At 38.1% G+C, this 16,440-nt stretch overlaps 1 protein-coding gene across 2 annotated transcripts in view; it reads right to left on the bottom strand.

Annotated features, from left to right (window-relative positions):
* Positions 1 to 9,096: 9,096 nt before the first annotated feature.
* Positions 9,097 to 16,440, bottom strand: part of LOC117292667 (kielin/chordin-like protein) — a 53,763-nt gene continuing 46,419 nt past the window's right edge. The window contains exons 43-48 of one of the 2 annotated variants that reach the window (XM_033774802.1): positions 14,485 to 14,561; positions 13,180 to 13,264; positions 12,901 to 13,020; positions 12,397 to 12,443; positions 11,324 to 11,512; positions 9,097 to 10,019 (exon numbers count right to left, since the gene is read on the bottom strand). In XM_033774802.1, coding sequence (XP_033630693.1) covers positions 11,334 to 11,512; positions 12,397 to 12,443; positions 12,901 to 13,020; positions 13,180 to 13,264; positions 14,485 to 14,561 — 508 coding nt within the window. In that variant the 3' untranslated portion in view covers positions 9,097 to 10,019; positions 11,324 to 11,333. The remainder of the gene's footprint in view (positions 10,020 to 11,323; positions 11,513 to 12,396; positions 12,444 to 12,900; positions 13,021 to 13,179; positions 13,265 to 14,484; positions 14,562 to 16,440) is intronic. The other variant, XM_033774801.1, reaches the window with a different exon arrangement.

The raw sequence follows: 16,440 nt of genomic DNA, 5'->3' as shown, positions 1-16,440 counted from the left end.
CCACATCGCACGACACGATGCCCCCGTACACTATCCCCATGCGTCGGCCGTCGGCCTCCGCATGCGGTTAGTGGTAGGAGTGCGGATGACTTGTGAGCACAGTAGTCGTACGATGTGACAGTGTGTATACGGGTGGGTCGTGTGGTGTGATTACACGCACCACGCACGGTGTATACGGGTGGGTTTACAACGGCGTCTTTTTCGGAGTGAATAATGCGACTGCCTTGAGCAAGGCTAGTGAGAATATTGGTCTTCGACAGTAACCAAATGGTGTACAGTAACTTTAACTAAGACCTTAACTAAATTAACACCAATAATTTACAATAATAATTCAATAAATCAAATTAACGAGAGTAATAAGGGAATAAAAGGATAGCGACGAGTTCTTAAACGGCCGTTTAAAACAGGCAGGGTCGTTGCCGTGTGATAAAGGCCCGAGCCGAAGGCGAGGGCCTTTACGACACGGCAACGACCCTGCAAACTTTTAAACGGCCGTCGAAGAACGAGTCTTTTATTCCGATTCATAAATGCATTTTTGATTAAAAGGCGTAATAAAGTAAGAAACTCTGTAAAACGTATCCGTTTCCGACGTGCTTGAGCTCTGTATGTATGTACGACGTCCGTGTGTTGCATTGTTATAACTGAGGCGCCCAGTTTCCGGATCATATCCGTTCGTGCGCGTTGTAGTCTTGGTGCAAGACGTTCTCGTTTTCCTTTTACACACAGCGCGGCCAACTCACCGACAGCGCCCGCATCGCCCGTAACAAGAAACGTATTACACCAAGACTAACCGGTTATAAACAGAGTCCAGCTGGTCATTATCAACCGTTGACGCCAACCGGTGACGCGCTCTCCACCAATAGGAATAGCGAAACTGTCTGAGGTATTTATGAATCAATATTAAATGCATTTGCCACCTATTCAGTAAATATTTTCCGAGGCACAATACAAAGCGGGCTGAGAAACAGTATACCCCTAGACCTATCTCCTAACTATTATGTTCACCTTGAAATAATTAAAATGGTTGGTTGGTTGGTTGGTTGTTTCTCACTGTCACAGCAGTCAAGTCTTCACAGTTATGCTGACTGATAACTGATACTATAGTTTCATAAAACGCATTTTAAAGCTCATTGCACCTAATCTGAAAGCAGCGTGTTCCTTTACTTACGTCACCATATTTGCTTCCGGGAGTGGGTTCAGTTCCAAGAACTCGATACTAATTAAACTGTACATGTATTGTTTGGGCTTACTAAAAGTGCGAAAATTCGTTGTTTTAAGCAGATTTATTTGAGTCGATATTAATTTTAGGTATCTTAAAGGAACACGTTGCCTTGGATCGGTCGAGTTGGTCTTTGAAAAGCGTTTTGTGACCGTTTGTAATAAAATGCATATGGTTAGAAAGAGGATGTAAAAGTAGAATACAATGATCTACACAAATATGCCTCGAAATTGCGTGTTTTTCTTTTTACCTCGTCCAATAACACGGTCGGCCATTTATGGGAGTCAAAATTTTTGACTCCCATTAATGGCCGACCGTGATAGTTCGCGACGTAAAAGGAAAACCGTGCAATTTTGAGTGATACTTGTGTGGATCATTATATTCTACTAAAAAACATCTTTCTAACCATATACATTTCATAACAAACGGTTTCAAACTCTTTTTATAGGCCAACTCGTCCGATCCAAGGCAACGTGTTCCTTTAAGGAATATCTTACTCAACAGTTAAACATTCTTTGAATTGCGATATGAGCCTTGTACTCCAAGTGGCACCTTCAGATACCGTGCATCATAGTGAGAAAAGTAACCAGCGCCCAATGTCATGGCTCTGCCTACCCTAAGCAAAGAATCGACGCTTATAGAACCATGACTTCCGCGACAAAGTGAATCGTGTTTCACACGGGTTAGCGAGTAAATTTTGCTTGTGCACAATGTGAACTAATACACGTTAGCATTCTAAGCTTACACAGCTATAACGCAGAAATTAGGCGCTTGCACAATGAGCAGCGAGCAGGGCAATGAAAATGAGCCCTGCTCTTTTGCATGCATTTATTTGCAAATGTATGGTGTGTTAAATACCCAGTAAGAGGGACAGTTTTGCTAACCCGATATTCCAACAAATACCTCTGAAGTGATACGCCTATAATACGCACCAGCATCCCACTGAGAGAAAGCCGTCTGCTGCCCTCCTTTGCCGACCCTCACCACGCCCTCTATGTACTCGATCCAGAAGGGACGGAATTCATTCTCATTGACGATACCACGCTCATTATGTTCACCGAACCACTCAGGGCAAATATCTGCGTGACAGGCTCTGATAACCGACCTCATGCCACTCCATCCACCTATGTCTAAGATTAAGAATACAGAGATTCAATAAAAGGTTGTGTTTACAATTAAGTGTGAAAGACGTGGACTGCTGATAGATGACACAATCATTAGTCAAAGTCGTCTTTTTACAGAGAGTTGAGAATATCCTACAAAAAAATCTTCAGCCCAAATTTCAGAGACTTACTTTAAGACACTGGACACTATTGGAAATTGTCAAAGACTAGCCTTCTTACTTGGTGTATCTCAACATATGCATATTAAAACAACAAACCTGTGAAAATTTGAGCTCAATCGGTCGTCGAAGTTGCGAGATAATAATGAAAGAAAAAACACCCTTGTCCGATATCCAAAAGACTTTATTGGACTACAAATGGGGGACTTTTGGGACAAATGGTGGCAGCAGACTTAAAAAAAATTCTGTACCGAAAGTGTATAATGGCTTTAAGTTCTCAAATCTGAGATATGCGAAATATGTTTTTTCTGAAATTGTGTCATCTGTGAGCAGCAAATAATGTCCTTAAAAAGCGTTTAGAATCTAAATATAGCCCTTAGCTTGCATCATCTTCGGTTGGTTTAACAATAATTGCCCTGAGTGTTGAGCAATCTATATGATTCAATTAACAACGTGTGAGACAAGCAGCGACACAGACCATACATAAAGTATCTCCATTGTAACAGCTTGTTTATGGTCCCCAAAAATTACAGCTTAAAGACATAATTATAGTCAAAAAATCGCTTTCGCAAAAGGATTTTCACGCAACATATTTAGTAGTACCATTAACTCCCCCAAAGTGTGACAAAAATGCTTCAGATTTTACAAACCAAACTCATATTTCTTTATAGGCTAACAATTTAACAATGAATTCATCCCAGTTATTTGTTCGTATTGTTAAGGGCGTTTAGCCGAACACATCAAACTTGTTGATAATTTTAAATGATTTAATAAAAGTTCCACGAAGGTTTCATATTATAAAGGACATCAGTAAAGGCAAAACGTGACAAAAAACACAAAAGATGAAATAACTTTGATATGTTAGTTTTAAAAGGGCACGGGACACGTTTGGTAATACAAAATGTCAAATACCAGTATTCTCACAGGATTCCCAATTTGGGCTCAATTGATCACTTTTAAGAAACGCAAATTTTTCTCCAATTAGGCCTAAGTCTTAACGAATGTTCGTTAGACAAACTGATCACTTTCAATGAGAAATCAACTCACAAGAAGATTTACGAATTGTTATACGGGTATCTTTAAAAAAAAAATTAAATGGAATGCTTACCTCTAGCTACAGTGTACACTGTAGCAAGAAAAAGTACAAACATCACTCCGTGACTCTTTCCCATGATGAAATCGAGTTCGAGTTGTTCTGATTTGTCGATTGTGAAAGCAAAACAGTAACTACCGACTGACAGTTGCTTCTTCCATGAAGATAGAAAATTATTCTACTGAGAAAACTACGTCAGAGATCACGCGACAGCTCCTTGTTATTACAAGCTTACCGACACGTACACCAAGTCTCGCGCGTTTCCAAATGTTGTCCCCGTAGTGCGTGATTTTGGTTTCCCTATTTTAAGGTAGGACTCTGCTGGGAAGCAAATGTTTCTCAGACATATTCGATATGTATGAAACGTATTTATGCATAAATGGTCTGTTTTAGGCTGTGCTTGAGGTAGTTTAAATTAATGAAATATGCCGGTAGTGGTTTAATTTGCAAAGTTTGTTCACCTTTGACTTTGCCTTTGTGATGGAGGGTCGTGTGCAGAATGATAATTCCGAAGGGAAACCTAGCTGGGCCCAATTTACTTTGACTCGAACCCATGAGCGCGAGAATATTTGTTGTACCATTTATTTGGCGACCGCCACATAATTATCAGAAGTTCTCCAAAGAACAAAATGTCCCTTGTACAAGTAGATACACACATGGTGGTAGCGCAAACCAAATGTTGATAACTCATCAACACGCAGTGCCTTAAAGACATTGGACGCTTTCGGTAATTGTCAAAGACCAGTCTTCTCAATTGGTGTATTTCAACATATGCATAAAATAACAAATTGGGCTAGATTGGTCGTCGGAGTTGCGCGATAACTATGAGAGAAAAGAAAAAAAAACCTCGTCACACGAAGTTGTGTGCTTTCAGATGCTTGATTTCGAGACCTCAAATTCTAAATCTGAGGTCTCGAAATCAAATTCGTGGAAAATTACTTCTTTCTCGAAAACTACGTCACTTCAGAGGGAGCTGTTTCTCACAATGTTTTATACTATCAACCTCTCCCCATTACTCGTTACCAAGTGAGCTTTTTTGCTGATAATTATTTTGAGTAATACCAATATAATAGTGTCCACTGCCTTTATATCCAACATATGTAGAGTTTGAAAAATTAAGTCGTTTTATATCTGTTGATTTGTATTGTATGTAGCCATAGATTTGTTTTTAATGTTTTTAATGTGTCAACGTCTTTACTTTGTGTAAGCATTTGCATAACCCTTTTGGGGATCTATAACAAATATTATTTTAATTGAATTGAATTGATTTCAAATGTTTTGAACAGATGTCAACAAGATTTTAAAGAGGGAGAAAAACTGTTTTCCTCAGTTGGTGTCCTCCTACCGCTGGCCTCAGCATCCACTGGATGTTCTTGTTGAATCAACCTTCAAAGAGAGAGCCCCACTGCTCCAAGTTTCTAAAATCACCCCACCTGTTTGTGGACATCTTGGAAAACAACTATATTCATGATGGACTAGAACAATGGACATACAATACAATCGAGGTGAGAGAAACACTTATAGACCTTTCTTTTGTTGATAAACAAACCGCCTTGGTTGGCATGGTCGGCCGAATGTTAGTAAAACACTTAATCTTAAAAACAGATGTTTTAACCAAATTCAGCATTTTCTGCAAACTTTCAATTAAATAAAATACCTCTCATAATTAATTGGTTTTTTTTTAACAAAATCAACAAATTTGGTTACATTGTTACCAAAAATAGCGATCTTTTCTTAATTTGTACTTAAGGTTTTCCATAGTTTTCCAATCTGGATTGGCAAAAACTCGGCTGTGACGTTGCAAAAGAAAGGTCTATAGATCGTTATCACGCTGCAACCATCTTGGTCATGTTCGCCTGTTTCCATAGCAGTAATGAATGCTAACATTCTTTACGCAAACATGGCACCAGACTATTATTTCGTTTAGCCTCAGTTTGGTTACATTGAGTTGGAATGGAGTAAAATCAAGATGGCCACACCGTGATAAAGGTCCATAGTGGTGACCGGTGAGAAAGGGTTTTCTTAGAAAGAAACTATAAATAAATTGTAACGTGTACAACCATATGTACATCTTTTTAGTGGGAGTGTTGGCTCTGAAGAGAGCCAGGGTGTGGTCTCGACTTTTCAAACAGTATACTCTGCTCGTCTTCTTCCTAGTTATCCACACCATGCAAAGCTCAGTATACTCTGCTCGTCTTCTTCCTAGTTATCCACACCATGCAAAGTTCAGTATACTCTGCTCGTCTTCTTCCTATTTATCCACACCATGCAAAGCTCAGTATACTCTGCTCGTCTTCTTCCTATTTATCCACACCATGCAAAGGTCAGTATACTCTGCTCGTCTTCTTCCTATTTATCCACACCATGCAAAGCTCAGTATACTCTGCTCGTCTTCTTCCTATTTATCCACACCATGCAAAGCTCAGTATACTCTGCTCGTCTTCTTCCTATTTATCCACACCATGCAAAGCTCAGTATACTCTGCTCGTCTTCTTCCTATTTATCCACACCATGCAAAGCTTCAATGAATACTTAAAGGTTTCCCTGTTTGTTGGATTGGTTAAAACATATCAAAACAAGCTCTTAACAAACTCCTTTTTAAAGACGGGTTTAAAGGTCTAAACCGGTTCGTGATTCACTTATTTTTCGAAAGATGGAGTCTGGGAAAATTGATAAAAATGACAAGCATTTTCAACATTTGTATCAAACTTGGGTTCAAAATAAATAAAAAAATCACAAGGGTTAGGTCCAGCATTTTCATTAAATTTTTGTTCAAAAGTGAATTTCAAATTATGTCCCTAAATTAAAAATTAAAAAAACACGAGGGGTCCTGCATTTTCAACAAAAATTGTGTTCAAATTTAAAGAAAAAAAATCACAAGGGGTAGGCTAAGTCCAGCATTTTTATCAAATTTGGGTTTAAAATTGAAAAAATAATTACAAGGGGAAAATCCAGCATTCTTCTCAAATGTGGGTTCAAAGTTGAAAAAAATCACAGGGGGGTAAGTCCAGCATTTTCAACAAACTTTGGGTTAAAAACTGCAAAGAATCACAAGGGGTAAGTCCAGCATTTATTTCAAATTTGGGTTAAAAAATGAAAGAAAAATCACAAGCGCCATATCCAGCATTTTCAACAAGCTTTGGGTTAAAAACTGCAAAGAATCACAAGGGGTAAGTCCAGCATTTTCAACAAAATTTGTGTTAAAAAATGAAACAAAAACAACAGGGGGCAAGTCAAGTATTTTTCTCGTTTGGGTTTAAAATTTAAACAAAAATTAAAAGGGCTAAGTTCAGCCTTTTCTCAAATGTGGGTTCAAATTTGAAAAAATCACAAGTCCAGCATTTTTAATCAAATTTGTGTCTATTTTTTTTAGAAATCACAAGGGGTAAGTCCAGCGTTTTCATCAATTTTGGGTTCAAATCTGAAAAGGGGGCAAAGTCCAGCATTTTTCTCAAATTTTGGTTTAAGTTGAAAAAATCATAAGGGGTTAGTCCAGCAATTTTATCAAACTTGAATTTAAAAAAAATACAAAGGGTAAGTCCAACATTTACAACAAAATCTGGGTTCAAAACTGAAAAAATCACAAGGGGGTAAAGTCCAGAATTGTTCTCAAATTTGTGTTCAAATTTGAAACAATCACAAAGGGCAAGTCCAGCATTCTTGTCAAATTAGTGTTAAAAAAATGAAAGAAAAATCACAAGGGGTAAGTCCAGTATTTTTCTCATTTGGGTTTAAAATAAAATAAAAATACAAGGGCTAAGTTAAGCTTTTTCTGAACTGTGGGTTCAAATTAAAAAAATCACAAGGGGTCAGTCCAGCAGTTTCTATCAAACTTGTGTCAAAAATCACAAGGGGTAAGTCCAGTATTTTTCTCATTTGGGTTTAAAATAAAATAAAAATACAAGGGCTAAGTTAAGCTTTTTCTGAACTGTGGGTTCAAATTAAAAAAATCACAAGGGGTCAGTCCAGCAGTTTCTATCAAACTTGTGTCAAAAATCTTTAAAAATCACAAGGGGTAAGTCCAGCGTTGTTATCAAATTTGGGTTCAAAACTGAAAAACAAAATCAGGAGGGGGTAGGTCCAGCATTTTTTATCAAATTTGGGTTAAAACTGAAAATATCACAAGGGGGTTAGTCCAGCGTTTTTATCAAGTGTTTGTCAAAAATTGCAAAAAAATACAAGGGGTAAATCCCAGCACTTTTATCAAATTTGTGTCAACATTTCAAAAAATCACAAAGGGTAAGTCCAGCATTTTGATCAAACTTGGGTTTAAATTTGAAAAAAAATTCAAGGGGGTAAAAAGCCCAGCATTTTTCTCAAATTTGAATTCAAAATTGCAAACAAATTACAAGAGGTTAGCCCAGAATTTCCAACAAAATTTGGGTTCAAAATGAAAAAATCACAAGGGGGTTAAAGTTCCGCATTTTTTTCAAATTTTTGTTGAAATTTTAAAAAATCACAAGGGGTAAGTCCAGCATTTTATCAAATTTGTGTCCAAAATTACATAAAAATGACAAGGGGTAAGTCCAGCATTTTCAACAAAATTTGGGTTCGAAACTGAAAAGAAAGAGGGGTAAGTCCAGCATTTTTTATCAAATGTGGGTTAAAAATGTACGAAAAATCACAAGGGGCGTATCCAGCATTTTCAACAAACTTTGGGTTGAAAACTGAAAAAATCACACGGGGTTAGTCCAGTATTTCACTCATTTTAAAATTAAACACAAAAAAAATTACAAGGGCTAAGTTCAGCTTTTTCTCAAATGTGGGTTCAAAACTGAAAAAAAAAAAAGAACAAGGGGTAAGTCCGGCATTTTTCTCAAATGTGGGTTCAAAATTTACAAAAAAAACAAAGGGTAAGTCCAGCATTTTCAACAAAATTTGGGTGCAAAACTAAAAAATCTCACAAGGGGGCAAGTCCAGCATTTTTCTAAAATTTTGGTTTTTGGGTTCAAATTTGAAAAAATCACAAGGGGTAAGTCCATTTATTTTATCAAATCTGGGTTCAAAAATGAACAAAAAATCACAAGGGGTAAGTCCAGCATTTTCAACAACAACAATTTTGATAAAAAAATGAAAATCACAAGGGGTTATTCCAGCATTTTTCTCAAATTTGGGTTCAGAACTGATGAAGTCACAATGGGGTAGTCAAGCAGTTTTATCAAATTTGGGTTCAAATTTGAAAAAAATCACAAGGGGTATGTCCAGCATTTTTTTCAAATTTGGTTTAAAAAATGAAAGAAAAATCACAAGGGGGGCAAGTCAAACATTTGGGTTCAAATTAAAACAAAAATCAAAAGCCAGCATTTTATTAAATTTGGGCTCTAAAATGATGCAGTAAATACTAATAATGCAGTTGTTTATCCTTTTATAAAACAACATGAATAATAGGTCAAATAAAACGACATGGTTGTAATGATGCCTGCCTCATTTTAAACCATGAAATCGTGGGCTGGTGATGAGATTCCTTAATTAAGAAATAAAATACCACCAAGTCATGCATACTATAATTTTGTTATGCATATGCAATTTTATTCAAATTTGCCAGGACATGACCTCGATGTAGTTTACATAATACTGATTTGGTGGAAATATGATTAAGTTGTAACAATAGAAATACATGGTGGGAATATGTCCATTCTTAGTTTAAAACAAGGTATTCAACTACAAACAAAGTTTGTGGATGTTGTTTCCATTTTTTCGGGAAGGGGAGATGATTATTAGTTGGAGTACACCTTTCAAAGTTTTTAGTCACTGTAAAAAACATCGTCTTTAACAACAAGTTTTTCAGAATCTTTGGAGTTGTTACTTCCTGCCCTAACTTTACAAAAACAGTTTAAGGTTCAGAGTATTATGGAGTATACTGAATGTGTTTTTATACTAAATGTATTTTACATGTGTATTTTCTGTATGTATTGTGATATTCCTTAATAAAGTATTATCATTAATATTGGAGAAAAATACAAACAAAATGTTAGGGTTCATTAATAATAAATTTGAGAATGTTACATAATAGAGCCTTCCATCACCAAGTAAGGAATTACTTTAGCCAAGAAATCTGTTGTGCTATTCCTATTTAAATAATTAACTGAACTAAGTCACACTTAACTTTTCTAAATTGCTACAGTTATTCCGAGAAGCCATATACACTCTAACACCAATGAAAATCTACAAAAACAGAAAATAATCACACCGTATAAACAAAGAAGAAAAAATGTAATGCTTAAAGAGATAACATTAAAGCAAATATTATTGATATTTATTGAGATTATCCGGTCATGTCACTGGCTGTAAAATATCATTAGTTTACAAATTGTTGATGTTTTTTTTTACTTTCTTAATTAAATACAATTACTGTGTACCAGTTAGTCTTCCCTCAAGGATGACTTTGAAGTCCTTGGCTGGATTCCCAGTTGTTGGCTCCATCCCTGCCAAATAAAGAACATCAATTCATTAAGATTGCTTTTGGAATACGAATAAATACATAATAAGTTGCTGTCAGACAAATTATCATGTTTTCATTAAAAGGTTTGGGTACTTTTTGATTGACACCATGTCCATAGATTTCCTTTAAGCTTACACGGTTTGAAGATAATGTTGGTAGAAAGCTTCCCTTAAAATACTTTTGGAATACTAAAAATATTACTTGTTGAGTTGCTGTAGTTTTTAAGAAATGAGTAGACAAAGTCACAAATATCCAGGAGACAAAACATACTTTAGCAGGCACAACGTATCCTGAATGTATTGCTCTGTTATTTTCACTCTTTTTTCCTCAAAAACTTGACGACTATTAAATAAAGCTGAAACTTCAATAAACAACTAATAATTATTACAGACATCTTCACTCACAGTGATCAAGTCAGGATTCATGTCATGACCAAAAACTTAATCCGCAAAGTGCATCCAAACCCTTTTAGCTTATTTGACACAAAATGATTCAGTTTGACTTTTTAACCCCAAAACCGTGTCTCTAGAAGCTATACATGAGGCTGCTCAAACAAGACATTTAGTTTCCCATAAATGCATGTCTCAATGTCCATAACCAGAAACTATCTCTTGCTAAAGCTTCTGGGTGAAATCTAAGTCTAGGCATCATTGACAGTCGCCATGTTGCACTGATTTTGAAGCAATACAGTACACACTAAACCTAGCAGAGTTTCATGTTAATTACAGCATGGCGTGGCTAACTTGTTTACGTTTGTAGCTGTACTTTCCCAAGTTGCATTGCAGTATATTTTGAAGACGGCGCTTGTAAAATATTGGCTGTTGATGGATCAATTAAATTCTGATAATATGTCTGGCAGTGACTAATGATTTGGGGTAAAACAAGGAAACATTGACTGGAGTGGGACTCGAACCAACGACCTCCGAATCAACATGACAACAAACGCTACCACTTCCACTTCTACTTGGATACTCGGTAGGGTCCATAAGACAGCACATAAAGCCGAGGGACTACTTGTCCATGAGCGGTGCAGGGGTGCATTTGTACAAGGTGCAAGTAAAAAAGACTCATTGCTGCGTATAGGTGAGCAGTCACCACTCCCCTGAATACCTCAACTGAAGGGGAGGTGATGATGTTGCTGGGGAGTGAGTTTCACCAGATGGCGGTTCTTGGAAAAAATGAGTTCTACTAACTGAGCTATCAAGCCCTAAGTTTCCGGTCTCCCTATTTTGTCAATATATTTTTAAAAACTTACGAAGAAAACAAAGTTAAAAATTTAGACCTTACTCACAAGGTTCTAGCATGTCACATGGTTTCCATGGACGTCGTAGAATCTCGGCATGCAGAATCCGCAGTAATTAGGCACACAGATTGCGTCCGGGTGGTTGGGACAGACTTTGGAATCACACGGGTTTTTGGTACAGTAGATAGGTGGGTTGGTCAACGGGCAATCAATCATGTCTGGTGGTCCAGTCTCTGTTGGAAATATTTTAATAAATAAAAATGTTTTCAATAAAATACGGAATTGGCTGGTTATTTCATTCACCCTAGGGTTTCACAAGATGTTTGTTCATTCATTCATTCATTCATTCATTATTGGTTTATTATTTAAAAAACAAATTCCCATGCGACCGGAGGTCGGATTACAGGGAATAAACAGAGATTAAAAATTAGAAAAACCACACTATTACACATTTAAGAAATAATTGATTAAGGAGAGACAAATATTTACAATTTATAAACATGTTCAATATTATGTTCAGGATTTGATAGTTTTGAAGACTTGAAGCAGGTTCGTGGTTTATCTACCAGATAATAAAGACTTTTAACACGCACATATCCATCCTGCTGGGTGTTCAAGGCGCAGTAAAAACAAAAACAAAGCGAAAGAAAAACAGATACAACAAAATTAGTCATTGACAGCCTTTGACAAACGATAAGTTGGGAAGTGATTTAATTTTGTGGTACTAAGACAAGATCTACAACAAAGCAGTAGAGAGTTCAAGATGTATGGCGCAAAGACATGCCACCTCAGGAGTGTCAAGACTTCGGTTCAATGCGGAGAAATCATGGAACATGTCGAAATGTGGATAATTACGGTGATAAAAATAACTGGATTTCTATAGCGCCAAATTACCAAGAGATGCAAGGTACTTAAGGAAGAAAGACAAGTTATGGGGACAACCAGTGAGAACATTGAGAACAGGCGAGTCTTAAGACCCTTTTTGAAGGACACAAACGAATTGTCTCAAACTGCTCAACCATAGAAATTAGCTTCCAAATTCTTCATAGAGTCATTAAGGGGCCCTTCTAGTGTCTCGTTAAAAAATCCTTTGCTAATTAAAGCAAATAATTGTTACCTTCTGTTTTGTCTTCACATTCCCAGACTCCACCTCGGAAGCAAGTACTGAAACCAGAAAAATATAAAAATTAAACTCTGCTGTTTATTTCACTTTGCACCAACACTTCTCCTGTATGAGGGCTGTATCTATATAATAATAACCATAACACAAAGCATTTATAAGGCGCTATACAAAGAACAGAGCGCCTAACAAAGGGAGGGCAACACAAGAACAAAAACAACACAAAAACAGACCAACTATGAGCCAAAAAAAAAACGGAGCAAATTAGAATTGCTCTGGGAATAAAAATGTTTTGAGGAGGCGTTTAAACACAGCCAGCGACGCAGCTTCTCTCAGAGAAGGAATCATTCTACAGAACAAATGTCAAATTTCACGTGGTGATCTTCACAATGAACTAAATCGATATCAGATAATGAGCACCAGATTAGACTTTCTTGTATGTAGGAAATTACTGTTAGTGTTTAGATCGGAGTCAGGCTCACTATAGAAGATTTGACTCACCATTTGTGTGTTTCAGAAAGTAGGATCTTGCCGCTTCTGTAGCCGATGCCTTCCTTGAAACAAAGGTCTGGAGTGCAGTATTTCTCTTCGCATCTTGCTTGTCCGTCGTCGTAGCAGCGACTGCGTTTGAAAATGATTCGTCAAGAATAGTGAACACAGGTATGTATACAGTACTTACCACATACTGATGTAAGGGTTACACAAAAATGATAGAATACCAATAAAATATGTTGACTACACTTGAGCGGGTGATATTTAAATATATAAGGCGGAACCTACCATTGGTTGCAGTCTTTCCAGAACTCCTGCCCATTGGTGTAGGTCTGATCATCAACATAACACTTAATTGAAGTGTCAAGAATCACTGTTGACAAATTGACAGATATAAAATTAATAGAGTGGAAGGCAAAATGGTGCGCTCATGTGATGAGACAGGGAGACCTACCCAGCGCAGCTATAGATGGTCTGCCTACAGGTAAAATTCGAGGCAGAGGCCGCCCTAAGCTGCGCTGGATAGACAACGTCACAAAGTGGAGTGGAAGAAGCGTCTAAGAACTGAGACGAGAAGTGATTGAAAGACACCAGGTGATGGTGGCGACTCCAGGAGTGCTGCCCCATAACCCCCCAAAAATAGCACAGTATTACTTGCAAATGCATTGAATACAACAGCATTAAACCCGGTTCATGCTTATTGCAAATGCGATACAATATTTTATTTTGTTTTCGCAGCAAATGTTTTGCAGGAGGTCACGGAAAAGTTTCCGTATGGCGCCACCACTTTTTCATTCAAAATAAAATAATATAGTATCTAATTTACCTGATTGATATATCCTTTTTTGTAAAAATGAGTGAAAAAGTGGTGGCGCCATACGGAAAGTTATCCGAGGTCACCACAAGTCGACTGATGCAAACTATTTGTTGCAATTTTCTGACATCAAAATGCGTATTGCACTTGCAGAAAGTATGAACCAGGCTTTATGCATACTTCATGGCGCCACATAGTTAAGATCATCTCCAACTCTGGTGCTTCTGATGTCCCGGCCTGGGCAAGATACGTTGCTTTGTCCTTTCGATGGGATATTAAGCCGTAGGTCTCCTGTACTAGGATTGGTAGTGCACTTACTAAGAACCCAGAACACTTTTCATGGAAGGGTAGGGGTTAACCCCAGTGTTTCTGGTTCACATAGCAAGCGCCCTTGTCTACAGGTTTGCAAGCTACAGCGTTTAAGTTCATTTATGAGGAATCCTAGGTTTCATAACCAGAAATATATATTAATTATTCTATTAGATCACTAAGCAACTCCACAACTGGTCACCAACCCATGGGAAACGCAGACGAGGGCGCCCTAGGACACCATGGGGAAAATGTATTCCAGAGGGACCTCTCCAGACTAGGCACTGGGTGGTCTCTAGAGGAGGCAGAAGTGGCAGCTCAAGATTGGGAAGCTTCTCACCAGTCAGGCAGCTGTTGCAGAAATGCACGATGCTTACTGATGATAAAGATGATTTTATTAGAACTAAATTGCCATCAGATTTTGAAAATATTCAGATGGCACTAAACTCATACTCATAAGAGATTCTTACCATCAACTTTGGGCTGCACGGCTACAGCAGTCAGACATTCATCGTCGGTACACTCAAGGAGTCCATGGAAGCATGTGCTGCTCAGATAAAGGAAATAAAACATTATTCATAAATACCTTAGACAGTTTCGCTATTCCTATTGGTGAGGAATAACTGGTTTTTTTAAGACTCTGTTAAGATGCATACTACTCGCACGAATGCATATGCCCAAACTGTTTCAGTCATAAAAAATGCAACACACATACAGAGCTCAAGGATGTCGGCTAGGTTTGACAGTTTCATACTTTATCACGCTGTTTTAGGCGCCTTGTCAAAACCTCCAAGCCCTTCCATTCCGCGTGCATTCTGCGGGAGTCCGCGGATTTTTGTAACAAAAGAACCCGTAGCAACCGGGCATGTCCACGGCCACGACGGCTCATTTACATGTCAATAAACATGAATATTACGGGGGCTCCGCGGAGCGACCGGTCGGCCATTGTAAGGTCCAGCTTATGAGCTGACCGGCGGAACCGCGGAGAAAAGTAGGTGGTTAACAATGGTTTTACCTTTGCAGATTAAAAAGCAAAGCGAGGGTGGATGTGTAACCAAATCCATTTCCTCCAATGTGTGATTTTTAAGACTTGGTTGGGCCTACATAACCAAAACATAAATTTTAAAAATGGTTGTCTTTATTCCCGGCTTCGACTGACAAAAGTTCCAGGCTACGTGCAAACTCCGTTCCAAGTGGGTCAGAGTATCCAGGGGACAATTTTAACTGTTCGTTCTTACTTTCCAAGCGGAAAACATTAGTTTCTTATTTATAAAATCCAAAGTCACCGTCACCAATAAACAAATATACACACCTGTGCGAGTGTGTCTCCATGTCAAAACAACCAGATAGTCTGGTTTGTCCAATGTCTGAGGGGGAGGAAGCCACAGTTTCAGAGACCGGTGTTTTTATTGGCTGTTGAATTTCCATATAGCGCATAACGAATGTTTTCATTGGTCGATTTTGCCCTACTGCCAGAGCAGCATATTGTATTCAACATCATGGAAGAAAACGTTTAGTAGTCGCGGCGGCGGTGATTTCTTATTTATTTAGCATTGTTTTTCTTGCGGGAAAATTGATTAAATGTGAATTGTTTCAAGTTAAAAATCAATATTTTTGTATCAAGCATAAATGTTGCAAATTATGCTTCGCAAATTGGATCGCAACATTTGCGATGCACTTTTTACAATTGCATAGCAAATCATCAAAATTGCATCACAAATTGGGATGTGATACAGGCGAAATCGTTCCCTGATTATCACATGCGCTGGATGGTGTAATTGTCTTGTCGGTGCGGCCTGTCCGCTTCCAGGAGGATGGTATTCGTGAGTAGAAAATGTATTGATCTGGAAGAGCACGGCCGGTCCGCGTCCAAGCCGCTGATATTCATGACCTGAAAATACAACTTGTTTACTCATGAGACTTATTGTTATACTAACAATAGCGCCCGGCAAGGATAGCTCATTAACTTCGCCGCGCTTCAACGCACATGGCCGCTCTTCTGCGGACTGTCCGAGGTCCTTAGCAACGGCGGTATTTGCTGTCCAGTCCGCAGACTGTCAGCGGAGGAACGCCCGGGAGGTTTTGACAAGGCGCCTTAACCAAAAAGGCATTTATGAATGGGAATAAAAGAGTAGTGACTTGTTCTTAAACTGCCGTTTAAAACCTTGCAGGATCATGGCCATGCAATTATGGCCCTCGCCTTCAGCTCTGGCCCTTATCGCAGGGCCATGACCCTACCGGTTTTAAACAGCAGTTTAAGAACACATTGCTACCCTTTTATTCCCTTAGTTCAGACTGATCTTTACAATATCAGACGCCCAACGACAAAAACAGACACTTCTTGGAAATTGTGAAATGGCATTAAGAGCACTGGACACTATTGGTAATTACTCAAAGTAATTGTTAGCATAAAAACTTACTTGGTG

This window comes from Asterias rubens, chromosome 7 (genome assembly GCF_902459465.1).
Source record: "Asterias rubens chromosome 7, eAstRub1.3, whole genome shotgun sequence".
Lineage (NCBI taxonomy): Eukaryota > Metazoa > Echinodermata > Asteroidea > Forcipulatida > Asteriidae > Asterias > Asterias rubens.
This window is presented reverse-complemented; position numbering and strand designations above follow the sequence as displayed.